The 21,840-nt window shown below is 44.8% G+C and overlaps 2 protein-coding genes across 2 annotated transcripts in view; one reads left to right on the top strand and one right to left on the bottom strand.

Moving 5' to 3' along the window:
- Positions 1-403: 403 nt before the first annotated feature.
- LOC8029229 (isatin hydrolase) lies at positions 404-19,302 on the bottom strand. Its single transcript, XM_042292176.1, has 2 exons — positions 19,121-19,302; positions 404-1,242 (listed from the first exon to the last, which is right to left on the bottom strand). The coding sequence occupies exons 1-2, from the start codon at positions 19,300-19,302 to the stop codon at positions 645-647; spliced, it is 780 nt and encodes a 259-aa protein (XP_042148110.1). The 3' UTR covers positions 404-644.
- The window catches only part of LOC8053105 (sodium-coupled monocarboxylate transporter 1), a 217,486-nt gene continuing 196,810 nt past the window's right edge, over positions 1,165-21,840 (top strand). The window contains exon 1 of the mRNA XM_042288801.1: positions 1,165-1,188. The gene's annotated coding sequence lies outside the window, so the exon portion shown is untranslated. The remainder of the gene's footprint in view (positions 1,189-21,840) is intronic.

Below are 21,840 nucleotides of genomic sequence, written 5' to 3'. Positions count from 1 at the left end.
AATTTATTCCGTGCAAAGAATAAATTTCAGACAAATTAATTCTGAACAGAAAGACCGAAAGTACGAATGGTATACATATACATATACTGCAGTACAATGAAAAATTAAAATATGTAAATTTAAAAAATAAAAAAAAAAATACACAACAGCAAATGGACTATGATATTTTTGGAGCTATTGTGAATAACAAGAAGATCGATCAGAACTCAGACCATTGTAATCTCCTGCGACGAAAAAACCTGCGCAGGAATCTTGAAAAATTAAAATTCAAAACAAGCAAGATGGGAATTATTCATCTTGTAAAATCCCGAGGCTTACAACGAGAAAAAGACAAAAGGATACAAAACACACAGAGTGATATTTGCCACTCTCAGGAGTGTTCGTTGGAATTGTACGTCGAGTCTCCAAGAGCACTGGGGAGCCCAGGCGGGACCCACATTCATATAACCATCCCGAGAGCTCATACTTAGAGCTTCCCCTGTGTGAGCGCCGGAGGATCTACTCTATCACTTACATGCGGAGGGATAACAGTGCGCTTAGGGTTGGCTACAACATACCATAAACCACGCTTCAGTGACTTTTCAGGCCCACGAAGTGTCCACTCGTGGTACGGTGATCATAGAGGACCTACTCTCTACGTTCGCTCAGGGTACCACAGAAAGAATGCGTACCGGCGCCGCTCCGGCACTGCGAATCTTCATGGGGAACACAAACATAGTTGATCCGACCGACGGAAGTTCCTGTAGGTTCGCCACGTTCAAGAGACTGTAGATGTTCGCCGCAAGAAGGATGTGCTGCGCACCGGAGTCTTTGGAAGGACCGTAGTCGAGGGACGGAGCGTCGATCCCGACACCGTACACTTTTCTTTTGGACACGAGCCACGTGGCTGCGTCCGGATGCAGCCCCGGGTGGTGAGGCCGCGTGTCGTAGTGGGACGTGCCGTTCATCTGGCCGTGGTACTTGTACCAGGAGGGCCAGTAGCGGGACCAGCCCGTCCTCACCAGCAGGATGCAGCCCTGCGGTAGCTTGCCGTGGATGTCCTCCCAGCGCAAGACGTCGGAAATGTGGAGGCGGTAGTCTCGGTTCCGGAGGACGTGGATGGCGATGTCGATGACTGCTCCAGGGGCGACGAGCCGGTTGAGCGGGATGTCTGTCACGGACCACCGGCCTTTCATCAGGTGGCGAGGGGTGAGTATGTGTGTGCCTCCTCTCGTCGAGGCGCAGAAGTTTTCGTACTGGAACCTGCACGTAATTAGCATTATGAGACGAGAAAACATAGATTGGAGTTATTCTATAAAAAAAAAAATTAAATGGCCGAGATGCCGCCATTTTTTTCTAACAAACGTGAGAAGTCGTTTCTTCTTTTCTTTTAATGGTTAAATAATGTTTTAAGGAGAATAGGAACAAAACAACAACAACCACACTTGCTGACACACTTTATCCGAATTTGTATCTTAGGTATTTGCATGCACCCGTTGTAAATACCACACCTACTCAAACCCCATAAGCTCCTGAATGGCCGTGCCCTGCACACTATTGTCTCAAATTTGTTAGCCAGACAATCGAATTTTAATCAATAAGTGGGAAGATGTATCAACTGCCGGTGCAAAATAAAGTGATTACGGGAGATTTTTATGTTTTTTAGCTTCTGAACACCGTACCCGGTTGATCGTTATGTATTATAATTTATAACTTAAACGTTTAGGGAGCACCAGGTATTAGTTAACGAAAATGCTTTCGTTAGCTTGAAATTGTTTTAAAACTAGTTTGTCTAAATTTTGTTCAACCAGTACAAAACTCGATGTAGACATAGGCAAAGCTATTTTCAGACAATTTTTGAATACTCCGCATGTACATAAATTGGCCATATAGATAAGAGAGCAGCGCTATTTTGACCTAAATATTAAACATTAAAGTCAAAAGGATGTGAACCTGTCAATCTTTCATGTCAGGTTTAAACTAGGTTTATTCGTAAACTGGAACTCTTAAGAAATAAAACGTTCATAGAAAATTAAAAGAAAAGAAAGTTAAAAACGTAAAAGATTGCGTAAAAACTAAAAGGCTAATACAGTCACTAAATGGTGACAACCGCTCGCATACAATCTACAACTATATGTGTATCTGTGTATTCATATTATTCATTACCATATTATTAATTACCAAATAGACTACATTGCAAGCTGTAAAGAGACATGTGCATTTAAATAAACATTACCGCTTTTGTTTATTTTGTCTATTCGATATAAATGTTTGCTTACCCCAGATTCTCCAATTCATCCAAGTTCAATTTACTTAAATTTCTTTTATTTTTTAATAATTAGAAACATTTTCACATTTTGGCCCGTAAAGTCATTAGTGGGATCGAAACATGTCGTAGTAAGAATACTTCGCGATTAAAACAATAAAATACGCATCAAAATGCACGACTTTTCTGCAGGCCACTGAAAGAATTGTATGTGCTGACCTCGATTACAACTTCGAAGTTTTATTAAGTGTATAAGCGATTAGGCGATTTATTGGCACGAAACAGATGCTTAAATTAAATACAGCCACAGCGCTCATTATAAAATTGATCTCAAGACAAAAACAAAAAAACAAAAACAAAAAAAAAACAACTAACGATGAAAAAAGTATTTTCTTTCTGCGAGAAAGGAATAATATGAGTTCAAACGGGGTAAAATGAAAGAGAATGTATACTATAAAGGACATAATGAGCTGAAACAGTTCTTCGTGCCTATTTGGAGTACCTGCCAGTTTTGAGAAAACTCTGGTCCGAACTAGGAATAGAATGCGGGGTTGAGGTCACATACTTGGGACTATATGACAAATGGAGGAACAATAAAACTAAAAAAAAAATAATAATAATAAAAAGGTTTGATTGGACGTTTTAGCTTCCGCGGGGATACTTCACGCGTCCGATTGGGGGAAAGAAAGCATCTGCGCGCCTCCTCAACCACGATCGAAAGTCATGCGGCAAGTGGCTTTCTAACTTCGATCGAGAGCGACATATCACAGCCGACGCACGATGGAGAAGCTTCCTTCGACGCTTTCAAATATTAACAACAGAAGAAGCACGACTGTCGTTATCGGTGATATGCGAAGCGGCTGAAGAGATGCACTTCCTCGTGCTAGTGTAACGCGTGCTTCCTTGCATTAGCGAAAAAAAAAAAGAACAAAAGGTATTTTTGTGCTACAATACGAGGACAAAAATAAAAAGGTATCGCGTCTCCTTCTGCATACCCGATATGCAGAGGGAGGAAATCTTTCTCACGCGACTCAAACTTCCCCGACAGCGTATACTGAAGCGACGTTGCTTCTTCGTCCACGGACAAATCGCCCAACGGTGCATGTTAATATAAAAAAAAGGAGTCGTCTGTACACGATTGCGTGACGCAGAGTACCAACACCAGTGCGGTGTCTCTCGGTCTTGTTACATAATGAATCCGGCGGATGTAAGTTGGTCTCAGGGTTTCCTGAGTCGTGACACAGTGCGATGGACTTGACAAGAGGTTGGGCGTATCAGTTCATTTCAACGTGTCCCTAGGGTACCCCGGGTACCAAACCTCGGCAAATTGTCATTAGAATGTCGTAACTTGTGGCAGAAATGAAACGACAACTTGCAAAACAAAACAAAAAATGCGCCAATTTTTTTTTAGGCCTATATATTTATGGGAGAAGTAGGTAGCGGAAATATTACAGCGTCCATGAGATTTGTTAAAGGGGTCAAGAAACGGACATCAGGTTGGAATGTTCATAACTTTGCAGAGGCGTACGTACTGCCCCAGTCTAGCCCAACTATACTCGCATAGACCGCCACTGTTTCAGAAACTCCTTCGTCGCGGTAAAATTGCGAGGATAACAGGGGACTATTTTTTTCAGTCTTGCGTTCGCAAAGATTGTTGAGGTAATTGTGGGATCGAAACCACCCGCCTGACCACAGTCGAGCGCGGCTCATGTATGGGACACAAGAACTGCGTGAGCACTCGACTTCGGCTCGTAAAGATCAATAGCTCGGCTTACATTCGGGTAGTGGCTCATGCCCAACCACTGCGGTGATGAGAACAGCTGAACTCTAACAATGCCTGGAGCTCAGCACGCGTTTTTTCCTTTGCCAAGCCCAGCGCGTGAGTATGATTAACGTTTGGCCCGGCGGCATAGGATAGGTAGCAGGCCACGTGGCCGCTTACTCTGGCTCCCAGGTGAGGGATGAACGATGCTCATATTTCTTGACTTTGTTTTTGAAACTGCCTTTGCCTAGAAAGAAAAACCAAGGCAAGTTTATTCGGTTATTAACGTTAGGAAGCGATTCAAAATAGTGTTTAGCGAAAGTGGAAATCGTTTCAGGGCTCCTTTAGATTTCTTTAAATTATTTTAAACGTGAAAGGGAGAACAGAAAAGGAGTGTTGATGCGCCCCGGTTTTTCCGTTTTGTCCAATGAACTGCCCCAATAGTTTACCACGGCGATTTTTATATTTTTGTTTCACACTTTGACACGAAAAATGAAACCTTTTCACATCAAGTTTTACGGCGATTTTTGGCCGAGGTTTTGCAGCGGATCCCGCGTGTGTTTCATGTGCGGGTACGTCGTGACCCGCTGAGTTTAGCGGGAAGCTTTTTCCGCTAAGTTCAGGAGGAACTCACAGTGTTGTGACGTCGTGACATCACAGTGTTACGTGACGTCGTGTCATACGAGTTCACGATTTCCTCGCTGAATATAGCGGGAATTTAGTATCCCACGACGCCATGGTGCAACATGACGTCGCACTGTCACGTGATGTTACGACGTGAGGTGAAAACAGTCCTTTATTTCTAGTTGGTCGTAAGTTCGCTGAATTGAAGCGCGGCAGTGTAGCTGTGTGCAGCGGTGAGCAGCGTCATGTCTGTACCTCAATTCCATTGCAGAGAACAAAAAGGAGCCAGGAATTGTTTTTTTTTTTAATTTCCTAACATTTGAACAAGGATTTATCCATTAATTTAACAAAATAACAAAGCAAGACATCACCGCCCTTTTGTAAAAAAAAATATTTTTAAAAATTTATTTTGAGTTTATTAGGTTTCTCAGTTCCTCTGACCCACGCGGAGTCTTGTTCAGGTTGCTCGAGAAAAGTAATCAGTTACAATTACAATTTCTTTTCGTTACAAGTATTTAATTATATTACTCGTTACTCGAGAAGAAAAGTGATTGGCCGTTATTTGATGAATTGACCGTTACTTTCCCGATCGCTTCAGAATTTCAAAACGACACATTTTTGTGCCGGTTCGAAAACGGTACGTCTTTCGTGTTGTACATTATTGAATTTGGATCAGCGAATTATAAACTATTTAGGTTTTTAATCCACCAATTTCGGTAGACAATTTTTATGGCGGAGATTTGGTTCGAAGAATTTTCATGGTAGGAGACGTTTGCGAACAGAGCGCGCCATTAGAAAGGGGAGGGTAAGAAAAAGTGACGGTTACAAGTAACTTCCAAATGCAATCCGATTTTTTGTGTGATCACTGTAATGAGAACCGTACAAGTCTGCCCAGGCCACGCGGCACTGACATTACGGAGTTTTAGGGAACCGTTTTGCGCATGTGCGGGTTTTCTACGGTAGCGCATGCGCAGTTCGTACCGGACGGACCATCGGACCGTATCGGATGTGCAAAGACGGTTTTTAGATCTCCCTATTATTGTGATAGACGACAGGGCTCTCACGTGGTAGCTACGACTGGCTGTCGGGAAGATCACTGTGGGACGCCATACATGTTAGAGCTTGTCAGGTGGTTGCAATCCAAGTTATTTAATTGCACATTTTTCCACTCGGAACTGCCGTGGAGGGCCCGGAATGAGCAGCGCGCTCTTCGCGCTGACTTTCGGTTGACACTCGCAAACTGGTTGGTTTTGATATTAGGTACATTTAGCACAGCGTTACTGTGTTCCGCGTACTGCGCTACCGGAGCCATTGAAGCATGCTTTTAAGCGCGCGCCCCGCCATCATGGTATATCTGGGCGCATGCTTAAAGGCAAGCTTCTAAGGATCCGGTAGTACGGCACGCGGATCACGGTATTGATTGTTTGCTAACAGTCCCTATTAAGAACAAGTAAGTGGTTTCCTTTGTCATCGGAACAAGCTTCAAGAAAATATAAGATTTCAACAGATTAGTAAACAACCAGCCACCGTATACCTGATCGTTGAAATTTTGCAAACGGAGGGAAAGGAAGTGGCTGCATCGCCTACAGCTACCTATACACCAACTCAACTCTCCTACGTCACGCCGCGGTGGTGGCGCGTCGGACGCACTTCCGGTCTGGGGCGGTGGGCAGAAGTCGCCGTGCAAGGCATGCATTCTTGCGTTCTTTTCGGATAAACCGGACAAAAACCTGCGTTCTCGTCGAAATGCTGCGACGGGGGCTGTGCCAAAAGAGTCTGGAAAGGTTTGAGATCAGTTTTTATGTGTATCTGCCCGCTCCCTTCGTCCAAGTACGTGGATAGTAGCCGTGAAAAGGGTAAACCAGACGCTGTCAACTACGATTGCTTGTGCGGGCAACACTTTGTGGTCGCCAGATGCATTTGTTTCGTTCCAACATGAACGAGAGAAAACCGCCAAGTTGTCCGGGCCACCCGCGGGTTGAGTGCGTCTTCAAATTCACACAGCCGCCTGATCGTTCGAACTTTCGTCTGCTCTTTCGAACTTGTCTGCTTTTTGTCGTGTGCTCTTTCAAACAAAAGCGGCCCGTAGACCAAACTTTGACCCGGTGATTGCAATAAAAAATAATTGCAGGCCTCAAACGACTTAAGTAGGCTCGGTGTAAACAGTAAATACAAGATGTTGATCATTGGTACCAGTGGCCATCACCGACTTGTTACGCTTGGTCTGTTTCTGCTTCCGAATTTCAGTATCGACGTCGATCATCGCCGCTACCTTCTACACTTTTGCAGCACGAGCGACGTCGCGACCGAAAATATCTAGAAGATTCTCATCGTGGTTTAGGCGTCCATTCTGTGGCGTTCACGCAAATGAATCGCCGCACGTCAAATTATTTACGCAAAGTGTAGCGGTGTAACGAGCCTTGATAGTTTCGCTCAGGCGATTAAAGTGCTAAGACATTGCTATGGGGGCGTAGATTCGAGAATTCCAACGCGAAAAAAGAGTATGCAGACTCACACAGACGCCGACAACTTTACGTTCCAAAGGTTTGTGGACGCGGGACGCGGTGCTTCTTGCCCGACCTCCTTTTCGCATGCGTTCGAACTGTCGTCTGCTCTTTCAAACTAGTCTGCTTTTTTGTCGTCAGCGCGGTCAAACAACAGCGGCCCGTAAACCAAACGTTGACCCGGTAATTGCGATAAGAACTAAGTGCAGGCCTCAAAACACTTTTGAAGGTTGGTTGGGGTAAGTAGGCTGAGTGTAAACAGTAGATACAAGATGTTGATCATTGTTACCAGTGGCCATCACCGATTTTTAATGCCCGATTCTACTTGCGGTTTTCAGTATCGACGTCCACCATCTCAGCTAGGGTCCACGCTTTTGCAGCCCGAGCGACGTCGCGACTGAAAATAGCGAGCAGAATCTCATCGTGGGAGTCAGGCTTTAGCGCCCATTCTGCGGCGTCCACGTGAAATTAATCGCCGCAAGTCACATTATTCACGCAAAGTTTTGCCTCGTTAATTTTGCTGAAGCCGCTCAAGTAGTCAGACATTGTTAGGAGGACGTAAAATCAACAATTCCAACGCGAAAAAGAGCACGGGGACTCCAACCGACGCCGAAAACAACGCAATGCAATGGTTTGTTTATGGGCGACGGCGGGCTTCTTGCCCACCGTCCACCGCGCATGCGCGGCGCCGGTGGCGTCCGCTAGGGGCGCTCCGGTTTGTTTGTAAACATGAGTTGGTGTATAGCTCAAAGTTCTTTCATGAAGGCACAATTCGGCGTACAAAATACCTCCTGCTTTCACTTGTTGATTTTGCAGCTTGTTCATAGTGTTACGCAAGCACAAGCAAGCCTACTCACACTCACAAAAAAAAAAAAAAGCACTACAGGCAGGCGAGATTTTTGATGAGATCTGCACCTGAATGTCCCGACTATTACATTCTTCCAGCCGCCTTTGTGTACCGGAACGATCGAGCCAATTCCTTCTATTTCTTTGTCCCACAAATAGCGCTCGCAAATACCGGCCGAAACACACGCAGAAGAAACGACCGTGGCCTCCGCAGCCGACCACGCGAGCCTCGAATTATTGACGGTGGCTCTTATCTCTGGCCAAAAGTTACACACGAGGTTGTTGCGGGTCATCACTGGATATCCTGGTTAGTTGTTCGGGATCACGGATGGTATCGTTCGGACAACAAGGGACGTACTGTGGGGAAGCGACGGTCGCTGGAGTCCAAGCTGATAGGACAAGGGAAAGTTCCATTCCGCTAGCACCTTGCACAAGGTCAGTATTGCTGTTTCAGCGGTGCTTCGTGACGGTGTGTCCTGCAGGACAAGGCTACCGATCAGGTACGGTACGTGTCCAAGCACATTCTGGTATCTTTTTTCTTCTGTGTTTTAATCGTTTGTTGCGGGAAAAGTTTTTACGGGACATTTATAAAATTCGTTAGGGGCGGGTTCTACACATTGCCGAACTAAAATAAGATTACCAGTCTTTTTTTAGGTAATTTCACAAGACTGTTTAACGTTTATCTCTATTATTTAAGTAACCCAGTCGAAAGCATCTGAAGAAGACATCATCTGAATAGTGAATACCAAATAAAATATTAACATCGGTGCTTTATTTAGGTTGAACAACATTTTACTCTATACTGCATGACTTTTATAGTATATATAGCTCCCGTAGGTAGGGAGGGAGGCGCGTAAGAGCCTTTGCAGCCCCCCCCCCTCCCCCTCTGAAATGTAGTCGACCACGCTTCAAGTCGGCATCATAGACCCCACCCCCCGAATAAAATTCCTGGACATTCTACTGTATGAGTGTATGAGAAGTCTACAAGAGGGTGACGGGAACGATAGAGCAACCGATTCGACATCCACCGCTTGCCCACCTCTATGAGCTTTGTATATTTGCATTGTTCTAGCGGTTTTTGTTATCGCCACTCTCTACTATCACGGAGTTAAAAAAAAATGCCCCTACACGCTCTCCTCAGTAGCTGTACCATTTAGCACCAAGCATCCCGGCGCGCCCCAGCAACCGTTGACCGTCTTGAGATGGATAACCGTACAAATGCAAACACGGTCTTTCGGAGATCCCACACTTGACAGACATCTTCCGTTGCTTCAACTAGGAAACAAGCCGTTCGCCTTTTGTCAGCCGACCACCGGAGGCCGGAGGGGAGTACGTATATTAGGGGCAAGCCGTGCAGTAATCCACCGCCGGTCGTGATGCGAACGCGGGCGAGCGCAAGCACGCGAACCGTTGTCTTTTGTGTTCTGATTGCCTTTGCGCCGAGGAAAACGGCAGGTCGAGTTATGCGCCGCTACGCACACGTGCGCCGAGGAGAGCCCGGTGGTCGACCACACGCGGCAATCGCCCAGGTCGTTCGGCCGTGTCATTTGCCGTAAGTTTCACGGAGGAGACCCACGTAGTATATTTTGGATTCGTGACATGCGAAATTGGGCACGAGACCGGTTCAGTCCTTTGTGTCTCCAGTGTGAGTTGGTATCGGTTTCTAAAGCGAATCGCAGGTCGATGTACAGGAAACTGTCACGATGAGTCGGAAAATATGCGCCGTGAAACGCCGCATAGGACCATTTGACTCGGAGATGTTTACGATTGTGGCGTACCTCACTGCATTGACACGGCCTTTGCATCTTGGGTTCAAAATCAACGCGCGTCTATTTTTGGGACCCCCCCAAGCCGGACGGTTTTTGGCTGTGATTGTAGGACGAGAAAAGGCAAAATAAAACTTCGTGACGCGCATTGCTTTGCGCCCTTGGCACGCGATGATAAAGAGAGATATTACAATGGGTTCTTCTTTACGCCTAAACTTTCTAAAAAAGTATTGTTTTTTTAAAATTTGTCTTGATATTTTTTTAGGCGTTGTAAATCACACTCCTAAACAATGAAGTTGTGCATGCTGCAGTTGACCGGGTTCTAAAGGAATGATCTTTAAGATGACCACCTTGCTCATTTCATACCATTGTATACGTAGCTTGTATTTACATCACATCAGCCGTCATTGCTCTGTACCATGCTCCTGTGCCCGTAATTTCTGCAGCATACATTTGGCACCATCGACTTCGTCCTTCTCGCCAAAGATTGGCGAGAGGAACAAACACTCTGATGGTGCAAAGTGTATGCTGCAGAAGGTACGGGCAAAGGAGCATGGTACGGAGTAATGGCGGCTGGTACGGTGCCATATGACGCCACGTTCAAGGCATGTATACTGTGCTTGTTGCTTTTGGCACAAAATAAGTTGCTGTATCCACAGCTCCTTGTTATACTAAGCATGCTTATTTTTATAGTCCTCATTCCTTTCGGGTCCCCGATATTGCCGCACGTACAACCATAGTAACATAAAGCGGAAATTAAAATAAAAAGTACACAGACATATACATGATATCAGTTTTTTTTAAACTTTGACTGCATAAGCCAAAATGCGTAAGAAAAAAAGCCCTTACAACTGAGTATATTATTCTACAGGCTATCTCTTTTACTCTCAATTAAAAAAAAATGAGAAAGAATGAGATGATTATGGCAGAAATAGCAGGGAACACGCATCGAACTGGTGAACTTCTAAGATCAAATTAAGCTAGATGACGGCCGATTTTGCACTCAAATAGATAAATGCTTATTCACAAAACAACGATTTTTTATTTTTATATTCTTACGAATCTGTCGTCTCTTTTCCTCTTTTGTTTCCACGGTGTTATGTCATGGATTGTTTGTCGGTGTTTCTTTTTCTTGTGCAGGTTTAGGTGTGAGTGCTAGATATTGAAAATGCTTTTTGCACGGAGATGCGTAGGGACGTAGGTTCAACTGTTGTTGTCTATAAACCCAGGTTGACTTGACGGGGACAGGATGCAACACGCAGTAACCGCTCATTCACACTGGAAGCGGATCCGCGTTCGCAAAGCGGTTGCGAACGCGGTTGTATAAAGATCCAGTACAATGTCACGCGCACTTGATGTCATCGAGTGCACGTGCAATTGTACTGAATCTTTATACAACCGCGTTCGCAACCGCTTTGCGAACGCGGATCCGCTTCCAGTGTGAATGAGCGGTAAGGGGCGAAAGAATGCAAGATGTCGCTTGTCTGGCTTGTTGGACTAGGACATATGGCCAGAAGCGAGGAGTTGACCGTGATGTGGGAAATAGGATAAACTGGTCACCTATAAATAAAGATCATCCAGCCTTCAGCGCCGGTCTGCTACATTGTAAAAAAAAAAAAAAATATGATCATTAAAAAAAATTGTGTAAATTAGTTTTTTTTTTTCTTTAGCCCCAAGTCTTGTATGCGGAGCATTTATAAAACTTATCGAATGTGTTCATTCGCTTGTGCGCTATATCCGCCATTCACTATACATAGCTTTCAAGTGTCGCCATATCTGGCTACTGACGGTTATTTATACTTTCTGGTTTCTTCAAAATACAACTTCTGCGGTGTGCAGCGCATACGGTGAAACAACCCTCGCGGCGCATAAAATAGGGAGTATTCACTGGCGGCCATATCCGTGTGCGCTGCTGCTGAGCGCGTGCTGACGGCGAGCTTTCGGAGTCCTTTTGGAGCGTGCATTTAGCACCACCAAGGTTGCCGGTCTTAGCAGCCTATTACTGTGAGCTCGTTCTGAGCATGCGCTCTAAACATCGCCCTCAGATATGGCGTCCAGTGAATACCTGGCATATGGCCGCAAATGACGTTACATGCAAGCTATGTATATGATCAAAGACAGCTCTTAGAGGGCGTTGCTTATTATGTTCACGCGTCTTTCTTCGTGATGTGAAGACTAGCGTTCTTATCGGTTAATGCCTCGGTCTCTTTCGGAGTGATAAGAATCGCGAGTGGTCACGCCCTGCGTTTCTGAAGTTGTCGGCGACTGTAAAGGCCGACAACTTCATGCCCCAGCTGGCGCCCTTCGTTTTGCGCTCTCCCGCGTCCTCGACGTCATCATTGCGGTATCGAAAGAAACAAAAACACAACCGAGGAATAGAAGGTCAGCGCTGTTTCGCGTGGTTGACAGGGGACATGCGAATTACGGAGCTCTTGTCAAAAGAAAGAGGAAGGAAATATTGAGTAATTTGTGTGAGACCCGGCACGGTGAAGGGGGGGGGGGGGGGGGGTGTATTTACAGCTAATGCGCCGAGAAACGGAGGAAGAAAAGAAGACGAGAGCGCGTGGGGACCTCAGAACGCATAACTCTGGGCCGTCTTGCTAGAAACAGCGTCTCATCTGGAGTTGGGGGAAAGAAAGCACTGCCAAAGCTAGCGCACGAGTTGAGCGGGACTCAAACCGCGTCTCAAAATGCTCGCGCCTCAGCCTTTGCAGTGCTTTCTTTCACCCAGTCCAGACCCAGTCTCAGCTGAGACGCTGTTCTAGCAAACCGGCCCTGGTTCGAATGATTAGTGGGTAGACCTAAAGATATATCTGCGTTTGTCTCCACTGGAATCGCCGAACGCGTTCGAATGCGAGAGCCAAATGTCGGACTCCGGCGTTCCGCGTTCTAGCGCGTTCGACGAGTGCAGTGGAGATAAAGCTGGCTTGAGGTCTATGCCCACTAATCATTCCAACCATGAGCTCGGCGTTCCGACGCCCCCACGCGCTTTGGTCTCCTCTTTTCCCTTAGTCTCTCTGTGTGTGCGTGTTGACGATATAGCGGGAAGAGGAAGGGGAGACAATCGTGGGCGTGGGCTCATTGGCACGTCTATCACTGCGCATATAGTTACCTGCAGAGTTACTCATATTCGCTGACAGGTTAAGAATGCAGTAGATGCCCCGCCTCGAGCGCGAGATCTCTGCCTTGGATAAGTCACTTCGGGTGCACGCGCTGCGAAAGACCGACAGAAGGAAAATGCGAGCGCGTGCTGGAGGCAGAGCTTTTACTGATGGCGTGAGGTATCAAGGCGGGGGGTTATTATAGGGAGTGCCAACATCTAATATCTTTGCCGGGCGCTGACAATTTTTTTTATAAACACCATAGTTGACCACACTGTAGCCCAACATTGCATTAGCAGCGCAGCAAAATCCAGAACCAGAAAAAATAGAAAAAAAAAAAAAACTGCGGAACCTTTAATATTAAAACACGAAATGCTTCTTGGCGGAACCTTCTAATACCAGTCATTCGTCCGATTGTCCACGCATCTTATCGCTAAATTTAGCGCGGAAAAGTGGCATCGCGTGTTTTCATTGTACTTTCACGTGACAGCTCGACTTGACAGCTGACTTCACGTCACGTGACTGCGTAGAGTGACGCCAGGTCGCGTGACGTCACGGTGTCAAATCGTGATGTCACGCGATACTGGGGCTGACATCACGTGAGGTAAATAGTAAAAAGTAATAAATAGTTATACGCTATCAACTCCCCGAAAGGACTGTCTATCGTCCTCCTGAACAAATGTGAACGATTTGTTCTTATATGCTTTATTCCATGCATAACAGACTTATAGGACCTTGGAGATAAAGGTCGCTGGAAATTTATTTCCTTCTGTTCGGTGGCAGGCGACCGATAAGCGATCCCATTACCGTCTGTTGTGTAGAGACGCTGCGTGCAGCTACATTCAGCACATTCAGCAGTGGGTGACCGAAGTCGGAAAGCGCACTCTCTCGTTTCCCGGTCATTTCAACGCTACAGATGGCCAGTAAATCAAATACACAACTGAAATAATGCATTCTAATTACTTTTTCTTATCAATTCGTAATTTTAATTGTGACTAGAATGGTTGTAGTTGTAATTTATTTACTTTCTAGAACCGACAAATGCAAACTTTTGATTATAAATAGCACAATGTCTTTCGTATGATTTTTCAGGCTGGATCTCGTTGTATAAAGTCGACGATAAGCGAAAAAACACTGAGTGTCTTTGTCATTGTCCTTCTGTCAACTTGTGGGACTCTGAAAGCCCCAGGGCTGCGGCACGAACCGCGGATGCACAGCTGAGAAACTATTAAAGTCACAGCTCCAGCAAGGAGCAAGAGTGCCTTCCATCGTCGGGATGGAGAAAAAGAATCAAAATAACAGGACTGTTAAGTGTGAACTTAATATTTTTTTCGACTCCTGTTGGCCACATCCAGCACATGTAACTACTATTATAGTTTTTTGAGTGTGATAAAAAGAACACTGAGCATCTCGGTAAAGTTGCAAAATAATAAAACGGCCGACGTCGTTCCATACTCAAAACTAGGTTCCCATATGCTATTTTTGATGTAGGCCTCGTCAGAAGACACATTAGTGTATTTTAGACGCACTTCGTGGACATTTGGAGTTTGTATTTATTTCTAAATTAACTCTGATTGATTGGTTTATGTGAGGAATGCATAACACCGCATAACGAATACTCCAGCCAGACGAGGAACACACAAGTGCATACTTATATGGGAAATACTATCTCATCAACATCATAAATGTCTGGTATTTCTCGAAAGAAAGTAATTATGTAGTAATTGTGCATTACTTTTTGAAGACAACGCACATTCTTGATTGACTACAATTTCTGCTCTTTTGAAGCAAGGTAGTTGTAAGCGCGTAATTAAATTACATATCCAAAGTAATTTACTCCAGTACGTTAAGTACTATACAAAGGAGCAAGCTTACTGCGGCGCTGCAAAGTTTCCGAAGTAATTTGTTGAAGTGCCTTAAGTACTCCAAAACAGGAGCAAGGTCACTGCCTGAAAAAGTATAAGATTCGCGGGGCTCACTACTACCTGCTTGTTTTAGGCTTTCAGTGCCTAACATACGAGTTGTCTTTTTTTTTGTTTACATAGTTGTTCGATGAGACGCAATTGCAGAACCACGTACGATTGCTTTTGAGTCCTTGTCAGATTCGTCCGGATCAATTTTTTCAAACCGCTTATTAACTTTCCAGAGGCGGCAGCCAGCGACAACGAACGCTGTGTTTCTCCTGAGAAAAACCTCACCTTCGACTCAGGGTCTCTTACGCCGCTGCGCGTGTGACCCTGTAGAGGCGTGCGTCCTTAAACGGATAGAGAGAGGCGAGAACACAAAAACTACGAGCACAAAACCACCCGATGGAGGCCCTCAAGTCCACACAGTTTACGAGCTCTTGCCCCTTCCACCCCCTTTCGCGGTAACTCTTACGCAATAACACTTTTCTCCAGGATTTCCGCTTTCGAGAGACCGGTGGTGATACATACAACGAGAAGAAAGTTTCGCGCATGGTCGTGCTCTATTACCGCGGACAACAAAAATAAGTGGGACGGGAAAATTGCCACTCAGTTCGCACTGGCGGTGCGAAGCAGGGTAGGTTGCCCCCGGGTTGATTGGAACTTTGCCTCGAGAGAGAATCCGAGCGACTTGCGAAGCTATTGGATAATTGAGTCCGAACGTGTTGTTGTGTGTGCCGCATTCCTCCGATGGCGTCCGTACGGGGTCTCATTATTAACGACCTGTCTGCTCCAGTTTCATTAACGATACAATTGTCCCTGTTTGAGACTGTGTTGCGCAGAGAGGTAGCGAGCGGACGTTTTGTATTTTTGTTCATCGAGCAAATAGCCGTTAATTGGTTGCATGTTAGCGATAAAAGAGAGGGCTTTGCGCCCCGAGCGTTGAGGGGCACAGTCTTTCCCACTTTGTCCCAAAAGAGGCTTGGCGGAATCCGAAGCAGAGCCGTTCCGTTTTGTGCTTCCAGGAAGCTGGCGTTGTTTCCACGTGACCGACTTGGAGAGGGGAGGAAAGTTGAAAGAACTCAAGCTCAGCCGTCGAACTGTACAGTAGTCACCTCCCCACAAACATCCACAAATTCGAAGAGCAAAACATTTTATTTCCCTGTCCGTTTTTTATTTTTTTTATTTTTTTTTTATAAAACGCGTATTTTAAAGGGAAACTGAAGCGGTTTTCTATTTGAGAAAAAACACTTCAATGGCCTTCATTCTACCTCCGGGATCAGGAATATCAAGATTATTTTTCAGTTTTGAGCACGGAGGCTTCAGAAATTAATTTTTAAAGTACCGCCGAAGCCCCTCCTTCCCGGGGCGTGACGTCACACTAGGAGCTTTCGGAATCTCTGCTCTCGCGCATCTTCAGCGCCTGTCAAAGCTATGCACGCGCACTCTTGCTATTTTCAAAAAGGTCAGAAAGAGACGTCAGGACTGGTGTCAGTGCGGGGAAATATACCTGGCAAGCTTGCCGTTGCACGCGCTGCCCACACGAGCGACACGCGCTTGGCGGCCCGAAGATCCTAGTATGACGTCACGACTGGTCGAATGTTTTTTCGCGTTTTGTCGCTTTTAGTTGCATCTTCAGGGAAAACAAAAGTGATATTCAGATTCACTGGATAAAAATACGCCAGAATTCACCTCTAACTCGTTTTCTTCAAGAAGTGTTTCAGCTTCCCTTTAAGTTACCACTAACCTCAGAGCAGTGTATATACAGGTTGTTTCACGAAAGGTGGACACATCCGATATTGCGAAAACTACGCGTCGCAACCAAAAAAGGCTTGTGTCGTTTTGGTCCTGGGCCAGGGGCCTATTTAGGAAAATGACTAAAGTCCGGGGTAATTAAACTGTTAATTATTTTTTCGTAATTAACTTTTTAACATTATGTTTAAGGGCATGGTTTCAATTAGAAAATTTCTCAGCATCAGCGAAAAACACTAAATCAACAAATTGCAGAACGATAGGAGGCACGTGAAGCATTTTACGGCGTTCTGAAACAACACCACAAATTTGACGGGTTTTTAAGTTTCGGTTTACTGTCGGAGTGAATCTCGGCCCCGACAGCACCGCGCCCCGTGGAGAAATAGTGCAACCAACCTCTGCTGCGCTGTCCTCGCGTGACTCAGCAGAGGCTGGCTGCATTCTTTCTCCACGGGGCGCGGTGCCGTCGGGGCCGATAGCGCTCCGATAGCAAACCGAAACTTAAAACCCGTCAAATCTGTGCTGTTTTTCAGAAAGCCGTAAAATGCTTCGCGTGCCTTCTATCGTTCTGCAATTTGTTGATTTAGTGTTTTTCGCTTATGCTGAGCAATTTTCTAATTGAAACCATGTCCTTAAACGGAATATTAAAAGTTAATGACGCAAAAATAACTAAAAATTTAATTATCCCGGACTTTCATAATTTTCCTAAATAGGTCCCTGGCCCAGGACCAAAACGACACGAGTCTTTTTGGTTGCGACGCGTAGTTTTCGCAATATCGATTTTGTCCATCTTTCGTGAAACACCCTATATATATATATATATATATATATATATATATATATATATATATGGAATATTTTATTGTTTAGTATGCTTTTGGAAATTCAGGTTTTCAGTTTCCGCATCAGCTTCATTAAGTCTTATTGAAGTCCCCGCAAGGCAGTGAATAATTGAAATATTTCTGTCAGCAGTGTAGTATGAGAATTGCGTCTCAAGATGAGTCCTAATCGTCAAGCCAGTATAAAAGCGGCTCCCAACCTACCAAATGAATATGCTGGGTGTCCTTCCCATGAAAGGGTCAATAAGACGTATTTAATTGGAATGTTTTGAAGGTTTAATTTTTATTTAGAAATATCAAACTATAATTTTTGTAGTTTTTTTGTGCGTACTGCAATCGTTTTGTGAAAGGATAAGGCATCAGGTCGTGAATGCTTCAACACAAAATTAATATGATGCGTTAAAGCACCACGTAAAATCTTAGCAATTTGCACGACTGCTTCTATATTTTATACCTGATGTAGCTGCGCCATTTATATACATATAAATGTTTCTCCTAAGAATGTGGTTTACACTTATATTTCGCATAAAAATACAAAAAGCATAACTCGGGCCATCATCATTATCCCCATGAGCCGTTATTTTTGAAATTATATTCCATAAAACAGGAACCGACCAAACGAATATATTAATTGCTCGGACTTTCACATCAGAATCCCAGCCGACGTGCGCTTATTTCAAAGGTTTATTGCAGAGAAGGTGCGCCGGTGTAATTGAGCTCTCGGCTGCACGTCAAAACATGCTTAGGTGGTTGAAATTAATATTCCGTCCTCCGCTGAGGCGGGACAGACACCCTTTGTTTATTAGGCACCCAAGCCTCTAAAATTTGCTTATTTTTTTTTTACTTGCTTTCACATCGCCCGTCAACGCAATTAAAAAAAAATAAACAGCTTTATTACAATGTTTTTAAGTTTTATTTTATCAGTGAAAAAAGCTTAAAGTGACCTATAATATGATCATCTGCGTGAAATGGTATGCGTGCCTGACGAGAGCTGATTGCAGCGCCAAATGTTTTAATTGCATACGTGAGTGTAGATCTACGGCACTGAATTGGGCATTAGATAAGATGATAATTAAAAGCGAAGGTGTCAACAGATAGAGGTGCGTGCACGCGCGGCCAAAGTTTGACGGGGGCAACGAGCGCGTGCTGTTGGCCGGGCTGTCCAAAAGAGTCTCTGTGATCGGCCTTCTACGATTAACTGAATGCTGACAATGACGTCAGCAAAGGATTTCACATCGACGGAAATAAGAGGAATGACGGTGTTGGCAGGGTTGTTTTTAGAGCGGAATGACTTCAAGCTTCCGCCATACCAATTACAAACATGATCAAACTTGTTGTTCGGAAGCTAATGACATCAGGAGAGGACACCATAGGAGGGCGCCACCAAAACATCTCGCCGCCAATAGGGAAAAACAAAGGTTTCAGTTCTACGATAAAGTGTTATGTTTCAGAAATACATAAATCGACCAAATATGCTTACACTTCATCAACAATCTCATAGGTTATCTAGCTATTTGGAAATAAAAGTAAACAGTAACGGTAGTGCTGTTAAAACTACCATCAAAGAGTCAGTGTTTTTTTTTAGATTGCTGTCAGAATACTTGAGGGTGTTCGATGTCTAGGAAATATTCTTCGCCCCGCAATCGACCAGCACCTATAGACTTTACTTCAAACTCGGGAAACTCAAAAACATATGATTCTCGAGCACGGCGGGGGGGGGGGGGGGGGGGGGGGGGATCGATAGAGGTTGTATTTACGACAAAGGTGGACTTCTTACCTGACACCGTGCTTCGTCTTGCGGTAGTGGACGTCCAGCGAGAAGTTCGCCGTGGGAGACGGATAGATGGTGTTCTTGTCGAACACGTACGAGAGGTCCACCAACTTGGGGCCCACCGTCCTCTGGGCCGCGGCTCGCTGGATGACCAGCGCGCCGGCCACGAGCACCAACCACGGTAGCATGCCTGCGTGCCGCCGACTACAGCGGAACACGCTGCCGACGGACTGCGCAAACGAAGCATAAGCTATTGAGAACAGTTCATTAATGTTCGAGTGTTTTTGAACTCGGATTTGTTTTATAAGTTCCAAAGAACGAAAAGCTCGCAGTTGCTTTGAATATTTTCCATCAGGTATTTCGTGTATGTAAGAGGTGTGATCAGAAAGCTTTGCAACTCGGCTATAATATAAACTATAACCAAAAGTCTGACAGTAATCTCTTTATAATGTTTGGTTAGCTTATCTTTTTAGCGGTACATGGTCGTGATATCAAGGTTTCCGGTTCCTCTCTTGGTCTGCGTCAGTCAGTTAAATATGGCGTCCTCCCACGATTTCAAACTCGAGTACCGGAGCGTAATAAAGTTTTTGTGCAGAGAAGGGAGTTCGGCCACGAATATTCGCAGTAGAATAGTGAATGTGTATGCCAGTGAATGTCCTTCATATACTACAGTAACTCGCCGGTTCAATGAGTTTGAACCCAGCCGTGTGGACGTGCATTACGATCCAAGGTCAAGGCGGCCCAGGACTTCTACCGATTTGGATCATTCAGGCCGAGCTAGGAGCCTTATCTGAAGAATCGCCGAATTAAGCTGACCGAAGTTGCTACAGAATTGAAGAACATATTGTAGGACAGTACTTTCACAATCGTCTACGATGTTTTAGATATGTCGAAGGTCTCGGCACAATGGGGGCCACGGAACCTCTTTACGCAAGATAGGCACGACCGATTGCATTCATCGAGAGAGCTTTTGAGCCTCTATGAGAGCCACCCAGAACATTTTCTCGCCCTCCTTGTGACTGAGGATGACGTGACTTTACCAGTGTGACCCATAAATAGAACAGCCATCTATGCAAGGGAGGCAAAGTAACACATTCACAAGAACAAGGTTCGATAACTTCAACGCATTACAAACTGCGACAGAGCAGTGGCCTGACAAGTAGGGAGAATTTTTTTTTTTTTTTGCGAGGTGTCAGAAGTTTTAGGACAATGGGAGATGGGCAGTAGTGTGAGGGTGGATTAGGTTGAAAAACATTTTGTTTTTGAAGTCCTGGTAATTTGTTTTATAATCAAGTTCCAAAACATGTGGAACACCCCTTATGTACGCCCTACAGTGTACTCAGTTCTGCTCAGTAACAGGGAAAATTTCGAAATTAACTATTTTGTTTATTTTTCGTATTTTAAGTTTGTACATTGTATGTTGAAGTTCTTATTTTTAGAGCGAAATACACAAAGTCAAGTTTATTTACATGGGTTCTCTACGTAAACTCCCGGTTTCTCTCGTCCTCTTTCTTTTCTTACACACACGCACACACACACACATACACCCCCCCCCCACACACACACGCACACACCTTCAATAGGAGTAGAAAATATTTTGGAATTTTTAACATTTGTGCACAGTTATACGATATAGGATCATGATTTCTCTAGCACATCGTAAATGCGCCTGGCGAAAAAACAGGACTTATTTTTGTTGTGTTGCTTAACTTTTTGAAGAATGAAAGTCGAACGTATATATTTAATCTTGTCGGAGTAGCTGTAGGACCAAACGTTTTTGCTACACGAAGGAAGGACTCGAATGAGCTAAAATGCAACCAGTGAGATAAGGAGTTCACAAAAGAATAAAAAGATTTAGGGCGTCAGACGGAAGCCTTCCCTTTCTTCCTGTGTAAAACTAATTCACCTCTTGAGTTTTGTTTGATGCGAGCGATTGTTAATATTCAGTATTACGTTAATACATACATTTTGGGCTCCTTATTTATAGCGCGGGTTTGTGCAAGCGGCGTAACTTTGTGACTCTGAATCTTTTATTACGTGGCTACAGAACAATCATATAGATAAAACTTTTATCATATTTCGGGTTTGCTCATGTCGTGAAATACTCCGAGGCCTAACGATCAGCATAATATTTTAATCGTGCGCCCAGACATCGAGCCTTCTTAGGAAGCAATTACGTGGAATTGATTGTACAGACACTGACCGCATAAGAGGCGAAGGACGTGCTTTAATATTTTCAACCGTCTCGCTTCGCCCTTCGTTTTACGGCGTCCTTATAGGCCAATACCCCAATTTCGTTAGCTACGAAGCAAAAGTAAGAAGGTCGTGACTCGCTACGCTCGCCCTTTACGCTTCTTAGGCTGCCAGTGATTGCGGCTATGAACAGAGTGCCAGGAAAAATACTCCCATGATCGTCAACGCCGTCAAGTTCGCGCAAACTCTGAGCACGTGTAAAAGACAAGCACACACACTCATACCTCAGGCGGTTAAACACCACTCCGACAACAAACCCGCATTCACCGATCCAGACGCAGTTGCACGTGGTACGCTCTCGCAGTCAAGTCAATAAAACTATAGAGGCAAAACAAGTGGTCATTGCCGCTGATATGCGGAATTGTTCGGGAAAGCCGCAACGACCTTACCTGCGACAGACCAAAATGAGAGAAGAAAAAAAGGAAGAAAATACGAGCCCAAGACCTTTTTGCGATTGCGGTCGAGTTCACCCT

The sequence above is a fragment of the Ixodes scapularis genome, unplaced genomic scaffold, assembly GCF_016920785.2.
Source record: "Ixodes scapularis isolate PalLabHiFi unplaced genomic scaffold, ASM1692078v2 PGA_scaffold0__279_contigs__length_252992795, whole genome shotgun sequence".
NCBI classification, from domain to species: domain Eukaryota; kingdom Metazoa; phylum Arthropoda; class Arachnida; order Ixodida; family Ixodidae; genus Ixodes; species Ixodes scapularis.
The sequence above is the reverse complement of the archived record's forward strand: the minus strand, read 5'-3'. Positions and strand labels throughout refer to the sequence as shown.

What these genes read in the sequence shown, in the direction of transcription:
- LOC8029229 (XM_042292176.1), bottom strand. Translation starts at nt 19,302, where the DNA reads ATGCTACCGTGGTTGGTGCTCGTGGCCGGCGCGCTGGTCATCCAGCGA. An exon ending in AAGACGAAGCACGGTGTCAG is followed by an intron (nt 1,243 to 19,120) that starts GTAAGAAGTCCA and finishes AATTACGTGCAG; the next exon opens with GTTCCAGTACGAAAACTTCT.